The sequence below is a fragment of the Pleurodeles waltl genome, chromosome 4_1 (genome assembly GCF_031143425.1).
Source record: "Pleurodeles waltl isolate 20211129_DDA chromosome 4_1, aPleWal1.hap1.20221129, whole genome shotgun sequence".
NCBI classification, from domain to species: Eukaryota; Metazoa; Chordata; class Amphibia; order Caudata; family Salamandridae; genus Pleurodeles; species Pleurodeles waltl.
This window is the reverse complement of record NC_090442.1, coordinates 635,552,738-635,570,017: the sequence shown is the minus strand read 5'-3', so window position 1 is coordinate 635,570,017 and position 17,280 is coordinate 635,552,738. Positions and strand designations below refer to the sequence as shown.

Genomic DNA, 17,280 nt, shown 5'->3' with positions numbered 1-17,280 from the left:
ATCCTACCCAAGCTCGGCCAACCTGTAGATAGATATGTGTTGTATAGCCCGATCTTGCTCACTAAGTCAGGGGTACAAAATCTTTGCGAAACTGGTGGTGAACCAGCTGCTCATGGTCCTCCTACAGCTGGTCCACCATGATCAGTGGAGGTTTATGCCCCGTAGGAGTACTAGGCACTGGCCTTGCGAACCCCACATGGCACTCACAAGTCTTTCTCTGCTGGGGGACTGAACACCTCTCCTTCTTTTGGAGTTTATGAAGGCTTTTAATTCTGTTAGTTGAGCTTTTCTAAAGGAGGTGTTTATTAGGCTGGAGCTGGAGCCTAATTTCGGGCTTTTGTGTAGGTGCTCTATTCTAACCCCAAGGCACAAGTAAGGGTCAATAGCACCTTATCTGTCACTTCAACATCGTCAGGGGGACCCAGCAGGGGTGCCCACTTTTGCCATTTTTGGTTTGCTCTGGCGCGAGTGCCGTTGGTAGTGTGGATTTGATGCTATGCTCAGATTTGAGGATCTGACTGGGGGGTGGCGAAGGAGGACCGCATTGCACTCCATGCAGATGATGTGCTTCTGTATATTTCGCGCCTGTCGCCCATGATTCCTCGGGTGTTGCACATCCTTGGTTTATGGGGATGCCCCAGGGCTTACCATTAACTGCCCTAAATCGTTCTTGGTCCCCCCCTGAAGGGGCCGTCGCTTGACGCGGAGTGGTCCACGCGGCTTACGGTGCGCAGGCTGAGTTTTTGATACTTGGGAACATGTGTAGCACTGGCACCAGATCTAACTTCATACCTGAATATTTGTCTCTTGTTGTCCCGCCATATGACGGACCTCACCCGATGGGCTAAGTTGCCTTTTAATGTCTTGGGACGAACCGCTCTGTTCAAGATGATTACACTCCCCTGTTTGCTATACACATTACAAAACTATCCCTTGCTTGTGGCACAAGCTGCAGGCCAAAATCCAGGTCCTCCTGTGACTTAACCAACCTCCCCACAGAGTATAGGAAATTACCCCAATCCACATGGGATGGGGATGGCAGATGTGCACCTTTACTACTGGGTGGCTCAGTTACTGGTGGTCAATGAGTGGCTAAGTGAGGGGTGGGTAGACCCAGCATTTCAGCTGATGTGGCCGGTATGGCCTGACACAACTGAGGGGTTGCTGTATAGCATTTCTATTCTCTCCCATCTCCCCGAACTCAAGACAGTGGTTTATTGGACCTGGCGTATGGTACTATAGTGGACTGGTTGGAATCTGCAGATTACACTTGCGACTCCCCCCACCCCTTTGGGTAGGTGGATGGTTTCAACAGGGAAACGTACTCTACGCCGACTCTGTAACAACGAAGTCCTGGTTAACAAAAGCGGAACAATGCTTTACTTAACCACAACTTCGTTTTTTTGTGCCTTAACAACGCATGTCCTGAACAACGAACATGCGTGGTTAAGGCACAAACAAGGGAGTCGGCTGAGGAGGACAGCGCGGATGATGAGGCGACGACTCAGGTTAGTGGGGGTGGGGGTTTTAGGTTTTGGGGTGGGGGTGAGGGGTTGGGTTTTTTTAGGTGGGTGGGGGGTCGTGGGTTTTAGGTTTTGGGGCGGGGGTTTTAGGTTTTGAGGCAGTGGTGGGGGTTTTTAGTTTTTGGGGCGGGGTGGGGTGGTCGGAGTGTTTTAGGTTTTGGGGAGGGGTGGGGTGGTCGGAGGGTTTTAGGTTTTGAGGCAGGGGGTTTTAGGGCGGGGGTGGGGGGGTTTTAGATTTTGTGGCAGGGTGGGGGTTCGGGGGGTTTTAGGTTTTGAGGCGGGGTGGGGGTTTTTAGGTTTTGAGGTGGGGTGGGGGGTTTTCGTTTTGAGGCTGGGTGGGGGGTTTTAGGTTTTGGGGCGGGTGTGGGGGGGTTTTAGGTTTTGGAGCGGGCGGGTGTGGGGGGGTTTTAGGTTTTGGAGCGGGCGGGTGGGGGGGGGGTTTTAGGTTTTGGAGCGGGCGGGTGGGGGGGGGGGTTTTAGGTTTTGGAGCGGGGTGGGTGGGTGGGGGTTTTAGGTTTTGGAGCGGGGTGGGTGGGTGGGGGTTTTAGGTTTTGGAGCGGGGTGGGTGGGTGGGGGTTTTAGGTTTTGGAGCGGGGTGGGTGGGTGGGGGTTTTAGGTTTTGGAGCGGGGTGGGTGGGTGGGGGTTTTAGGTTTTGGAGCGGGGTGGGTGGGTGGGGGTTTTAGGTTTTGGAGCGGGGTGGGTGGGTGGGGGTTTTAGGTTTTGGAGCGGGGTGGGTGGGTGGGGGTTTTAGGTTTTGGAGCGGGGTGGGTGGGTGGGGGTTTTAGGTTTTGGAGCGGGGTGGGTGGGTGGGGGTTTTAGGTTTTGGAGCGGGGTGGGTGGGTGGGGGTTTTAGGTTTTGGAGCGGGGTGGGTGGGTGGGGGTTTTAGGTTTTGGAGCGGGGTGGGTGGGTGGGGGTTTTAGGTTTTGGAGCGGGGTGGGTGGGTGGGGGTTTTAGGTTTTGGAGCGGGGTGGGTGGGTGGGGGTTTTAGGTTTTGGAGCGGGGTGGGTGGGTGGGGGTTTTAGGTTTTGGAGCGGGGTGGGTGGGTGGGGGTTTTGGAGCGGGGTGGGTGGGTGGGGGTTTTAGGTTTTGGAGCGGGGTGGGTGGGTGGGGGTTTTAGGTTTTGGAGCGGGGTGGGTGGGTGGGGGTTTTAGGTTTTGGAGCGGGGTGGGTGGGTGGGGGTTTTAGGTTTTGGAGCGGGGTGGGTGGGTGGAGGTTTTGGAGCGGGGTGGGTGGGTGGGGGTTTTGGAGCGGGGTGGGTGGGTGGGGGTTTTAGGTTTTGGAGCGGGGTGGGTGGGTGGGGGTTTTAGGTTTTGGAGCGGGGTGGGTGGGTGGGGGTTTTAGGTTTTGGAGCGGGGTGGGTGGGTGGGGGTTTTAGGTTTTGGAGCGGGGTGGGTGGGTGGGGGTTTTAGGTTTTGGAGCGGGGTGGGTGGGTGGGGGTTTTAGGTTTTGGAGCGGGGTGGGTGGGTGGGGGTTTTAGGTTTTGGAGCGGGGTGGGTGGGTGGGGGTTTTAGGTTTTGGGGTGGGTGGGTGGGGGTTTTAGGTTTTGGAGCGGGGTGGGAGGGCGGGGTTTTAGGTTTTGGAGCGGGGTGGGAGGGCGGGGGTTTTAGGTTTTGGAGCGGGGTGGGAGGGCGGGGGTTTTAGGTTTTGGAGCGGGGTGGGAGGGCGGGGGTTTTAGGTTTTGGAGCGGGGTGGGAGGGCGGGGGTTTTAGGTTTTGGAGCGGGGTGGGAGGGCGGGGGTTTTAGGTTTTGGAGCGGGGTGGGTGGGCGGGGGTTTTAGGTTTTGGAGCGGGGTGGGTGGGCGGGGGTTTTAGGTTTTGGAGCGGGGTGGGTGGGCGGGGGTTTTAGGTTTTGGAGCGGGGTGGGTGGGCGGGGGTTTTAGGTTTTGGAGCGGGGTGGGTGGGCGGGGGTTTTAGGTTTTGGAGCGGGGTGGGTGGGCGGGGGTTTTAGGTTTTGGAGCGGGGTGGGTGGGCGGGGGTTTTAGGTTTTGGAGCGGGGTGGGTGGGCGGGGGTTTTAGGTTTTGGAGCGGGGTGGGTGGGCGGGGGTTTTAGGTTTTGGAGCGGGGTGGGTGGGCGGGGGTTTTAGGTTTTGGAGCGGGGTGGGTGGGCGGGGGTTTTAGGTTTTGGAGCGGGGTGGGTGGGCGGGGGTTTTAGGTTTTGGAGCCGGGCGGGTGTTTTAGGTTTTGAAGCGGGGGTTTTAGGTTTTGGAGCGGGGCGGGTGTTTTAGGTATTGGAACGGGGGGTGGGGTTTTTAGGTTTTGGAGCGGGGGTTTTAGGTTTTGGAGCGGGGCGGGGGTTTTAGGTTTTGAAGCGGTGCGGGGGCGGGGGTTTTAGGTTTTGAAGCGGGGTGGGGGGGCGGGGGTTTTAGGTTTTGAAGCGGGGTGGGGGGGCGGGGGTTTTAGGTTTTGAGGCGGGCGGGGGTTTTAGGTTTTGGAGCGGGCAGGGGTTTTAGGTTTTGGAGCGGGACGGGGGGGCGGGGGTTTTAGGTTTTGGAGCGGGACGGGGGCAGGGGTTTTAGGTTTTGGAGCGGGACGGGGGCGGGGGTTTTAGGTTTTGGAGCGGGACGGGGGGCGGGGGTTTTAGGTTTTGGAGCGGGACGGGGGCGGGGGTTTTAGGTTTTGGAGCGGGACAGGGCGGGGGTTTTAGGTTTTGGAGCGGGACGGGGGGGCGGGGCTTTTAGGTTTTGGAGCGGGGTGGGTGGGCAGGGGCTTTTAGGTTTTGGAGCGGGGTGGGTGGGCAGGGGTTTTAGGTTTTGGAGCGGGGTGGGTGGGCGGGGGTTTTAGGGCGGGAGTTTTAGGTTTTGGAGCGGGGCAGGGGTGAGGGGGTTTTAGGTTTTGAAGCGGGGTGGGGGTTTTAGGTTTTGAAGCGGGGGGCGGGGGTTTTAGGTTTTGAAGCGGGCAGGGGTTTTAGGTTTTGGAGCGGGACGGGGGTTTCGGTTTTGGGGCGGGGGTTTCTGGTTTTAGGGCGGAGGTTTTAGGTTTTGGAGCGGGGCGGGGGGTTTTAGGTTTTGGAGCGGGGGCGGGGGTTTTAGGTTTTGGAGCGGGCGGGGGGCAGGGGTTTTAGGTTTTGGAGCGGAGGGGGGGTTTTAGGTTTTGGAGCGGGCAGGGGTTTTAGGTTTTGGAGCGGGGCGGGGGTTTTAGGTTTTGGAGCGGGGCGGGGGTTTTAGGTTTTGGAGCGGGGTGGGGGTTTTAGGTTTTAGAGGGGGGGTGGGGGGGCGGGGGTTTTGGAGTGGGGCGGGGGTTTTAGGTTTTGGGGCGGTGGGGCAGGGGTTTTAGGTTTTGGAGCGGGGTGGGGAGGAGGGGATTTTTAGGTTTTGGAGCGGGGTGGGGGGGCGGGGGTTTTAGGTTTTGGAGCGGGGGCGGGGTTTTAGGTTTTGGGGCGGGGGTTTTAGGTTTTGGAGCGGGGTGGGGGGTCGGGGTGACACATGCAGGATCAATGGATGCCTATTAGTAATGCCTTTACCAGGAATGCCTTTACAACGAAATATCGTTGTTAAGAAATTCGTGGTAAAGGCATTAGTGGTAACAACGAGGTCGTTGTTCCTACCTCGTTGTTCAGGCACTCGTTGTTCCGGCAGGCGGCATTCCGACATACAACCGTTTCAACAGCCTACTACTTAGAAGGGTTTAGTGGTTAGGATAGGATTGGGATCTCCAAGGTGGGAGACGTCTGGTGGGGGCACACCTGAAGTCTTACCAGGAGCTACAGGAAGAGTTTGGCTTGCACCGGTCTCTGTTTTTTAGATACCTGCAATTGTGCCATGCCCTAGAGCAACACTGCAGTTCTTTGGGAAATGTTCCTGAATGTAGTGGAGTCCCAGATTCTTATGGAACCAACAAATATATAAATCCCTTATTGTTCACTCCACTGAAGGCCAGATGGGAACAGAGGGTTGGGCCCCTGGATGATTCTGATTGGAGAGATGCTCCCATAGCACTTAGGGTACACATTGTCTCTTTCTGGCTCCGGTTCATCCTGCTTAATTACCTACACATCACCAATAAGACGCCGGAACGGGTTTGGTGCCCAGGCGCACTCTGGAATTGCCGTTGTGCTGGTGATGTTTGGGAACACCTGCTCACTTCTACCAAAGGTATGGAAATTTCCAGTGATCGCAAGATACTTGGGTAGGATAACTGAAGTCCTGTCAGGGTACTGGGAACACCTATTGACAGCTCCCCAGTGCCTGTTATATTGGGAGTACTGAAGGAGGTGTATGGCAACAGTGGGGATAAAACTTTGGTGGGGACTAGAGCCGAACTAGCAAAGAGAGATATCGTTAAATGGTGGAGGTTGGTCTCTCTTCCTCCAATAGCTCCCTGGAAACAGGCAATGGATTTGTGCACAACCCAAGAGAAGGCTGTATACACGGTTGTTGTGAAGTACATGATATAGTGGGATGCAGTCTTGTACAAGCGAGTGTGTCATGCAGCCTTGGGCCTGTGGAAATGTTGTGGCTTCAGGATTGCTTCAAAAATAACAGCTGATTAAAACACGTCACTGGTCTTAAATTCCTTACAATAATGCATCTGAAAAGTTGCAATTGATGACTAATCATGATCTCAAAGTCACCGGCAGAGGGATTAGTGATGCTTATCAACCAGAGCAGCTCAATTTGGACTTAAACAGGATTATGACCGGTGCCGCTGTTCTAGAGAAGTTGAGTTAGGAATGTGAATAAGGTCTGGGCCAGACAGGAATATTAAGACTATGGAACACAAAAGACAAAAAAGGCCTGCTGGCCAATTTGATAATATAATTGAGAGAGCAGTATATCACACTTCAATGTAGTATATCTTTTTATATTTGAAAGCCTTTGAAAAAATATGACTTTCACAACACAGCCTACTGTCTCACTAGGATTGAGTTGCTTGTTTTCCAGCTCCTTGAAAGCTAAATGCCAATAAAACAAAAGTTCTAAATTCATTGACATTAAATCTCATATAAAGTATATTAGTGATGCAGGGCAATTCAGAAATATTTACAAAATGTAGACCTTTTCAACATAATGTTTGACATAGCTCTTTCAAGGAGTTTTAATGTAGAAAATATGGTGTGGGAGTGGAGTTTGAAATCACAAAGCATCAGAAAAATTAATGTAAGCCAAACCAGATAGAAAACCAAAAAAGTACAGATCTCGGCTTTGAAGAGTATTAAGCTAGCAGATAATGGTAATGTGGTAATGAAAGAAAGCTGCTATCATACAGTAGAAGATACAGTATAAAGGTCAGAAATGCACAAAAGGTGAAAGAAGTAGTACATCAAAATTAGCATTCAATCCAAAAACAAGTAAGGTAACATAATGATAGACAAAGTTGATTGTTACGCACAAGATTTGCAGACAATCCAGAAAGAAATCAGAATCTTTGACCATGTTTATTTTGTCAGCACCAGACCAGTTACCTCATTTAGGTAGCATAATGCATCCAAAAGAATGGATTGTCTCTATGAAATCATCACCCGGAACACTTGGGGACATGAAACCTGAATCAACATGCGATCATCTAAACACCTTCGAATCTCACACTTGCCTTTTGCGAGAGATCAGGCAAGCCAAAGAAAAGATGGTCAAAAAGCCCTATTAGAACACATCCTCTTCCTTTTCCGAGTACTTGTCAGCTGCCCCAACTGTGACTCAGAGTCAGATCATAAACCCAATTTTGGACCTGAGGGACTTTTGGAGCAAAAACAAAATCCACTGAAACACTTATATCACACAAATGATTTCAACCAAAACGCAATGTGTATAAAGTGTTCCAAAAACCAATGGAATCTTCTATAAGGGGAAGACAAATGTGTCCGCAATAGGCAAAGCTAGAGGTCAGAATCTGCAGGTGGAAAAAAAAAAAAAAGGTGAAGATATGCCACAAATCCGGAAGGAACAATTCACCTCACTGGAGAAGGTGGCGGAACGCTCCTCAAAATCAATAAAAAGGCAACGCCTCTTCCAGACAGGCGAAATGACAGGCCTGAAAGACAGGCCTGTTTGTGGATGACATGTGTACCTCTAAACAGATTTTGGACGCCTGAGAGGAAAATGGTTTTCTGAACATTAAAACTAATTGCATCATTCCTATCAAGTTGGTGGGATGCACGTAATTCAAATTATTATTATGGACCACTAAATCAGAAGAGAATAATTAAATAACTGTATAAAAGCTATGCAAGATAAAAGTCACCACAACACAATTAAAGAGGACCAACAGATTTTACTGCGTTTTCTCTTCCAATATCATGTCTAAACTGTTAGCTGAATAGAGGGTGAAAATACATATTATTCAACTAAAGACTTACTTAGATGCAGAGGGTCCTCTGGGCCAGGTCCCATCTTCATTTTTCTGTTCGATAACAAGGACCTAGGCATTCATAGAAAGAAATAAGACTAAATTTAATGAAAAATGCCAATTAAACCACTACATAACATTTACTGCAGATATTAAAGTTAGGGCCTTGCTAAGAGATGGCTATGTGCCAAGTTTGGTTTTTAATTAAAGTAGAAATCAATTGAACAGTTATCTATCTACATAACATATTTGCAAAATATCTGCTAATATGCTGCAACAGGTCAACTCGTTTAGCTGGCAACAATGTACTCAACAACACTTTATTAAGAATTCCCCCAGTAAAAACCTACCTGCCAGGGACATTTTAAAAAGACTTTGGGACTGATCTTAACTAATAGTGGCAATGGGATGTAAAGTCCCTTGCATTGCTTGGAGAGGAGCACTAGATGCACTGAGTCTTTTTTCTAGGCAGCTATAACGTTTTCCATCAGTGGGATCAAAAATATTCTGACCCATTTAAGTGCTTTACCATTCAAAAAGTTATGAGACCACAGATCTGGGCTACTAGATTTAGGGAAAAACTAAAAGTGCAAACTTCTCTCCATTCTTTGCCCAGGCTCTGAGAAACTGGCAGTGGCGGCAGCTTAACTGTATGCATTTTTTTACATGTGCTCCATTTGAGGAACTGCCTGCAGGACTCCACCAGATAATATTTCATTTACTTCCCTTAACTGAGATCCTTTGACCCCCTTATATGCGCAACAGGGTCACCACATTTGTATGTATTGTAGCTGAGTTTGTGATCCTTAGGTATAGAAAGAAGAGTCCACAGACTCCACATGTTTGGTGATAAAAAAAGACTGTGATTGGCTTTGCACGAAGCTACCCAGGGTCAATGCTGGACAGGGGAGCCTACACATTTTACATTCCTCTTCCTCCATAGATGCAAAGTATGCTCAGATCTGATTGGCTGGGTCTGGGCATAAGTCCTAAGTCTCTTCACAAGTGCTGTTTTCTACCTTTCTTTACATCCAAAGTGGAGCTGCACACCCCTATAGCAGAAATACTTGTGATGCTGGTTGCCAAACTGCCACCATACTACAGCTAAGAGGGGTACTCAAGAGTTTGGCGGATGAGGGGCATCTGCCATAAAAAAAAAAAAAAAACATTTAGAGTGTATAGCAAGGTATACCCTCTATGTACAGCAGACGCCATGCACACCTCTAAAAAACCTCTAAAAAAACTCTCAGCAAGCCTAGTGAAGACACTGTTGTAGTGGACAGAACATGTAGCAAGACCTACTTTAATAGATGAAGAGGCAGGACTGCATCTTCTCAGGATAAGTGATCAACTGTGAGACACGTGCAGATTTGGGACCATAATTCTCACTAGGAAGGTGCAGGGCTCAGGGGTACAATGGTGCTCTTCCATCTTACCCTAACATCACCCTATGTACTGTAATTTCTTATTTGTTTAATAAAGTACTTTTCATGTATAAAGTAATGCACTGACAGAAAGGTTGCCAAACTGATAGGTATCACTAAATTCTGGGTGCATAAACCATAATTACTGTCTTGATTAAGCCTCGGACATCTCTCCTAGGTTACCTTAAGGAAGTAAGAGCTAAAAGGGAGTACCTGGACTTGTCCAGTCTACATGAGCTCAACAGTACTGGACTCCAGTGGAAAGCGACCACAAATGTCACAACTGGAAACGGTTCTCATGTAGTGCACACCAGCAAAACAGTATTTATATGATTTATTTTTTATGTATGCTTGTAGAAGGCCATCAAGAAGTTACATCTTCAGCACTTAATAGACTGAAAGAAAACATAAGATGCAATTTCCCTGGAAAGTAGGCCAATTGAGCTTTGTTTGAACACAGACTTGATGGTGGCTATTAGTCACTCCCTTTTCTTAATAAGTAGGCTGGAATATTATTCATAAAAATTTATATAAAGTTATCATCCCTTTCTGGTTTACACTAAGGATTTTATATTACACAGAAAATGCTTGACACAAATGGGCCTGTGAAGCAACCTCAGATGTTAGGTTCCGAAGAGAAATTTGATTATGTGGTGTGCTAAGAGTTATTCAAATGCCTAAATTCAGGAAATTATTATTTACTGTTAGTGGAACTACAAAGAGGATAAAAATAAAACAGCAACCCACTTGGTGATAGCTAAGGTGTTAAAAAGCATGAGTCACCCAAAGTTGAGTTGACGTGATATGTAGTATTAGCAATAAAGGCTTCAATTCTTATTAACTGTTAGAAGCTCCAATTGCTTCTAGATAGGTGTGTGAACATCTCATGCATAAAAGCACATCAGAGGTTACTGAATTATCAGTGACAATGCAAATCAATTAGAACCTATCCCTATGATTCCTTTAACCTTCAAACTGGAGTTCTAACAAAGAAACAAATGTGGGGTAAGGGAACTGGATGAGACAGTTCAGTATGCTCCCATTCTCAACCTTTAGCTGATAAGCCTTCTACTGAAGGAAGTCATTGGGAACCTTTCTGGTTATCTTTCAACGGATGAAAGACAGAGAAGACGGTCTCACTGAGCAGTCAAAAACCTTTGGCACAGTACACCTGCTTGGATTAATGCTATTGGAACAGGAAGACTCAACTGTTGTCAAAAAGCTTTAAAAAATAACGAAACCTCATATTCTATAAGAATAATTATCTGATGTACCACCAAAATAAAAAAGACAGCACTGGCAGCATAGTTAAGTGGAGACAATCAAGGGCTGCCTGGCCTATACCATAGTGAGGCCACTCCATAACGGTACCCGCAATCTTTTTTATAAGCTTAGCCTACTCAGATGAGGAACTACATCACTGCTACTAAAACCTTAATTATTTGTTGAATACAAATCTGAGGAATACAACATATCCTAAAAGGTCTACAGTAAACATAATTAGCTCCACAGCAGCATGCTGATAATCGGCAGTGACATTTTAAAGAAAATTAACATCTATCCTTAATGGTTCAAGTGACCACAAGAAAATCGGCTTCATTTAAAACAGCATAAGTTATGGGCCACCTGAAATATTCCATATTCAATCTGACCTTTTCGAGATAATTGAGACATCTTTTTGTCGTAGTTCATGATATATAGACATGATTAAACATTTATTTCCAAAGTAATAAACCAACATTGCTTTTATGGAACACTGCTCATAAATGGCTGGATGCCTATAATTTCAACATGTTAGCATCCTTTGAAACTCTCAATTTCATCTATTGATGTTTTTGAAAAGTTGACCTTAGTTCCCAGGAACGCTTATATTTTCATTGTATTTGCTTACTTTCCATACACTGAGGCTCTGATACGTTTGCACGTAACATGCAAGCAAAACATTATTTTCATGAAAGAATTGAGGTCCTAAGTGTTATCAGTTTATGGTTACTGTTGGTTAATTTTTCAAGTCTTTCAGGTGAGTTTTCAATGTAGCATCAGTAATTTTGAAAAACAAGAGATTGCTTCACTGGCAACACTTGTTTCACAACAATCTAATCGCTTCTTCAGGTCAAATCAATCACAATTTCTAATCTAGCATCATTTAATAATTCTTTTATGAAACTCTGCACATTATAAATTTCATCAAATTGAGCAGACAAAAAATACATGAGGCAAAAAAGAAGACATTTGGCAGGTCACAGAGAAAAAAGTTTAGAGATGTTTAATGTTACCTGCTTAACTGATTGGAAGAACTAGGTGCGGAAAGGAAAATCCACTGTTCTTACCAATTCTCTCAGTTGGAGTGCACTGAGCCCTAAATGGAGTTTAAAGATGGTTGCCATGTTTCAATCACCTGCACCAGTTTTTGCTGTAATAAAACTCTTGTAATATTGAAAGAGCGTGAGGAGACTCAAAAACATGTGCAATCTCTAAGAGGCTGCACTTCACTAGCGTTATTATGGGATAGTGATCCATCTGCATGCGTGCGTTGTCTTCTGAGAAGAAAGATCAAGTGGCTGCAGTTGTCGATTTGCACATTTGGGTGAATTTTGATAGCGTCTCTTAAAAAACACAAGTAATTCCTCTTTGGAACCTGTGGAAGAGAAGTCCTTGCTAGACACTACTCCCGACTCGGCTAGTAAATATTTATTACTAGCTCTGGGTTATAAATCTCGAACACACACCACTCCCTACTGAACAACAAATCCTGTAGGACAGCATTTACACTGTTCTACAACAGCGAATCTGTTGTTCCCCACGCAAGTATTGAAACTGGGTTAAAAAAATCCATTGAAAGTAAATGTTCTCTGGTGACTATTTGTTGCATGTTTTGCAAACTTTACTAAAGAAGCTCAATTGTTTACAACTCCCAACCAGTCAAAATAGGCCAATCTTCTATGAGTGGTAGAAGAGGCTGCAGAGCCACAGAAACAGCTGATGGATTTCCTTCAGAATGTTGTAATTTGCCTCAGTAGGTGGTAAGTACAATTCTAGTGCCTCCACTGCCTGCCCCACCAATATTATAAAGTAAAGACTTCCTTAAAAGGAGGACCTGAGAGTTAAGTAATGCAGCCCTATGGAGATGTGTCAAGATAACTAGCATTTAAGGTCTAGAAGAGACTAGAAGAGGAGGCTGTCGGTCTCTGAGTCATCCTCCTTTGTGTGTAATTTCTTTTGGGTGTTTATAAAACACTATATTTGGACCCAACGAGTTCACCCATTAGCGTGAGTCTCTTGTTCTAGGGAGAGGATCCAACAGAGGCTGGGGCTTGAAGGAGGCTCTGACTTTTTCTCTCCTCACTTGAATAATGTCATCCGACTACCAGGGCAGAGGTGGCACTGGCATTGGCATGGCGACTGGCTCTCGCAAGCAGAACTGGTAAAGTTGAGGAGTTCGGAGGGGTTGAGGACTGAGTCACCTGACGGGCCAACCCCTCAGTTTAGCATTGGAGATCGTCGGAGAGAGATAAGGGTCTATCCTGAAGACAAGCAGCACAGTATGTTGTAAAGCTGTGACCATGGGAGGGTCAGTAGAATGGGCTAGATTTTTTTAAGATCGGGAATAGGCACTGAAGTTGAAACTAGAGTGGCTGCGAGTAGTAGTTACTCCGAGCTGCCAAACCTTCTCAAGAGTGGGAATGTTTTGAGAAACAAAAACATTTCTTGTTCCTTTGTTTTTCAATATATATTTCTTGTGGGAGAGCTCTTTGGGTGATTGTTGTCTGTCAGAAAACTCAAATGAAGAAGGGCAGTGGGACCGTTTTGGAGTATCCTTGCAAACCCCTGTCAAAAATAGCTTGGCCTCTCACTTTCTGATGACTTTCAGATGCACAGACGAATAGGAGCCATAAGACAAGGAGTTGTCCTGAGATTCTGAGCTTGTTTGGACACAATAGGAACATTTTATATCATTATTGCCTAGGTTTAAACTCCAAGACTTTAGGAGGTTGCTATTACATTCACTGAGGAACTTGGACAGTGAAATCACTCATAAAAGTTTCATATCTATGAAGTTAAGGCAAGGAAAAAAGGAACTAGCACCAGCATGTCAGACGGCATCATATATAGTCTCATGTTATTTCATCTGGGACTGATGGACCTGTGACTTGTGTAGGTTACGCCCATGTGGCGTCACCTCCTGTTACAACCTGCCACAGCTGGAGAGCTAATGCTTCGATATACAGTCTGATGCCTGGTGGACAGTCATACAGTGTGGAATCTGTAACCTTTAAGCACAGAAAAACTGCACTAAACTGTAGGTTTTGTTTTGCCAAAAAATGACTCATGGGTTTACACATTTTTCATACAGGAATTAGGAAAAGAAAACATGTTTAAGAAAAAAATGAAAAGGTTTAAATTCATAGAAAGGTATAACTGGATTAACAAATTAATGGCATTTATAATTAACTAATTTTATAATGCATAACTATGGACCATGGGGAACCATGTTCGAAACCCAGCTTTGGTTCAACATTGTGTGGTTTTGGGCAAGTCACCCATCGCCCTGTGCCTAAAGTAAAACTGAGCTGTGCAAATGGCATCTGCTTCAAGGTGCCCTTTTCCTTAACAAATAAACACCTCTATTGTGAAATGAAATACCTGTCCCTGGTATAAACCAGCATCCTGTATTGTACTATCCGGTTTATTTAGAGGTTCAAATGTATTGCTCATGTACTTGTTCCACAACCTGGTCTCTTTTTCATTTGGAATATTGAAGGCTTTTCTCATTTCCTTCTCAATGGAATCTAGGTTAAGAGAGAAAACATAAGTGAAATGAGAAATTATAACACTCTGCAAGATGTTTGAATCATTCTACAAGTATAACAACTCTTAAGAAAGTGGAACAAATAATGATGACAAAGATAAAGGGATACTTTATATACATAAGTGGACATCTAAACTGGAAATAAATATAACAGGCAAACATAGTCACAAATCAATGGGAACATTCCAGTAGTTTTTGAGCACCTTGTCAATTTACCAAACACAACCATATGCTATAAAGAACATTTACAAATGCCTGAACAGCAAATGAAAGACTCATTGGGACAGGAAGGTGAAATCAATAACCATAAATAAACCTACATGCTTGTTTTCTTTCACCTGGATCTTTCTATCTCAGCCAAAAAAGTAATTCATGCTTTATACGTTCTGAGGCATAGTGGTTTCAGAGTTGGTTTCCTCACACCTCGTTTATCAAGGACCCAGGTAGAGCCTAATGTAAAAAGACATAACTGACAAATCTGACTGCAAAGTGCATGGCCAAATGTGGCCTGGTTGCAGATCCGGTGCAGGTTTAAAACCTGATATTGCTGTATGCACATTGTATCAGATATGCATTCCAGTAAGGCAACAGATCTTAACTTTTTAAGCCTGAATGGTAGCCTGGGCAAGCCATTAAAGAGAAGCAAAAGCCATCTCAATCTCCCAAAGCATATCAGAAGTGGTTTGGGTTAATGCTTCTGCATTACTGAGATACCCAAGCACAGATGACAGGTGGTAAGAAAATCAGTGGTGGTCTGAAAATGTGGGAGACAGGGAGATCAGCATGGGAGCAAACTGTACACCTTGGCTACATCTGGGCAACACTTTACTTAAAGGGGGGAGGCAGCATGAAAAGAATAGGTGATATGTGGACTTCAAATCACCACAAAGGGCTATACATCAGTACACCTTAAGAGATGACTCTAGAAGTCACTCTAAAACTCAATACTTCCTTTGTGACACAGTCATAGCACAATCTACAACATCTGCAGTTTCAGTCATAAGTGACAGGCAGAGTATCCCCAAATATTCCTCTAAAGTAAGTTGAAAAATAAGAACTAGAACTATCATTGCTGAAGGAGAAATAATGCTTTATGTAGGGACCGGTCCACTATGCTAATGGAGGAGGACTTTCCCCTTACTAAGAGTAACCTGTTGGTCCACAAGCAAACCAACAAATGAGAGGACCGCTTTCTAGAGCTCAACATGCGACTGGGAAGGCCAGTTCACAAAGCAACCTTCCAACTGGGGAAAAAAGAGAGTGGATACTACGCCATGGCATACGCCTGTCTTTAAAGCCCTCGGCGGTTATGATTCTATGAACTTTGCAAAGTATTGAGCTTAAGATTATCTTCTCTATCCATTCTACAGAGATCCCTGTCCCTGGTGGAACATGATACACAGTTAATAACAACAGTAATCTAGAATGGTGATGCCAGCATTTGTGCTTGCGGATAGTGAGTTAATACTGGATGTCTATCACATATACCAGACAAGGGAAACTGCCGACACAGAAGAGGATCGTAAATAATTTGGCCTCATTTAATGGATGAAACACAATGTGATTCTAACCACATGAACATAACATGAAATACTGGAATAGATAACTTATCTGTTAATGCACAGGGAAACTATTTGGAAGCTATGGCACTTTCTTCTGAATAAAATGTAGTGGGAATGAACAGCACCTAATTTGCACATGTATCTCACAGATCACCTAGAAAACATCTCCACTTCAACACCAGTGAAACAGTAAACTATAATGAGCTTTTTTAAACAATAATGGTGCTCAATCGTATTTACAATGGATCACTAGTGCAATACATGACACATTCCAATACACAGGTCACAGTAAATCCGCACCCGAATGGCACCAAAGAAGTGTCAAAGCCATTGACTATAAATCAGGGCGAAAGTAAAACTTGAAATAATATAACTTTCAGAATTCCTACAAAGAAGACAGCAACATCTTCTGAAACACTTTAGTTATCTACACAAATAAAAGCAAGATGATGGTCCTGTTTGAGAAACTACAGAAAAGACTGCACTAAAGTATATCAGTATGGACTATACAAAACTGTCCCAAACATACAAGAAAATAATATAAAACCATAGTATATCAACTATACTTCATGTATCAAAAGCTTAACGGCATGTCATGATTAAAGAACTTTCTGTAGACAACACATTTGAATAGGTTTCTTTCTGAAGAGGTTTTTGTAATCATTTAACCCCAAAAATGTGACGTACTAGAATGTTACACATTGATGTTTAGATAATAAAAAGTGCTACAGACTTTAGCATGGGTCTTTGGAGCTAGGGGAAATACTACTTAATGATAAATGTAAATATAAATAGATGTGTACACTAGGAACAAGCCACAATATACAGGCGCAAAACGCTCAATGTGGCCTTTGAGTTAGTGGTACACTGATCAATTGTTATTTTATCTATAACTAGGTAGTGCTTTCTATTTTCAACACAAACTCATAACTGTCCATCTTCTACTACATCAAACAGGTCTTTACCCGACCATATGTATGCCTCAGAGTAAGCCACAAAACGGATTGTATGTACAATAGTGAAAACACGATAGGGGGCAGCAATGAAAGAGGAACAGGAACACACAGTAGGTCTGGGGAAATCATTTCTAAAATCACTACATCCCTTACTAAAAAGGCACTTCTTGAAATTAGGAGATCAGGGAAAGACAATATCATGAGGTAGAAGTGCATACCTTGATATGAATATGATATCATAAGGTAATCAGCTATTAAAAGTCCACAAAAAGACAACACAGCAATGTAGTGATATGTGAAAAATGTGTCTTACTGAGTGAACAGGACTGTGAAGCATTAGTGGACCTGGCTTGCTCTCTTATACAAAGACTTAAAGATTTTGCCAGGTTTCTGAAGATGGTTTCCAAATATTGTTGGAAAAAATAGCAGACACAAATGCAAAGGTTGCAAAAAAACAACATTGGAAACATCGAGACAGATTAAAAAAGTCAGATAAACTGAGTGAAGTGTTACAGAATTTGGAAATTAGGATGCATGGAATGCAACCTAACTCTGTGATGCAGTAGATACAGTATTTGCAACTAGCCCCGGAGAGTGTGGTGATCAGGGAATACAAAAACCCAGATGCAATGGTACAAGAAAATCGGTAAATAAATAACTGGACAAAAATACCGGAAACATTTTGTGAGAGCTACTGTATTCAGAACAGGGGTTTAGAAGGA

General features: G+C 44.8%; 1 protein-coding gene across 7 annotated transcripts in view; it reads right to left on the bottom strand.

The window, feature by feature from the left end:
• Positions 1–17,280, bottom strand: part of USP15 (ubiquitin specific peptidase 15) — a 617,233-nt gene that overhangs the window by 461,498 nt on the left and 138,455 nt on the right. For all 7 annotated transcript variants that reach the window (XM_069229069.1, XM_069229070.1, XM_069229071.1 and 4 more), the window contains 2 exons: positions 13,875–14,020; positions 7,817–7,878 (listed from right to left, as the gene is read on the bottom strand). In XM_069229069.1, the coding sequence (XP_069085170.1) occupies positions 7,817–7,878; positions 13,875–14,020 (208 nt within the window). Of the gene's footprint in view, positions 1–7,816; positions 7,879–13,874; positions 14,021–17,280 lie in introns of those variants that run through there.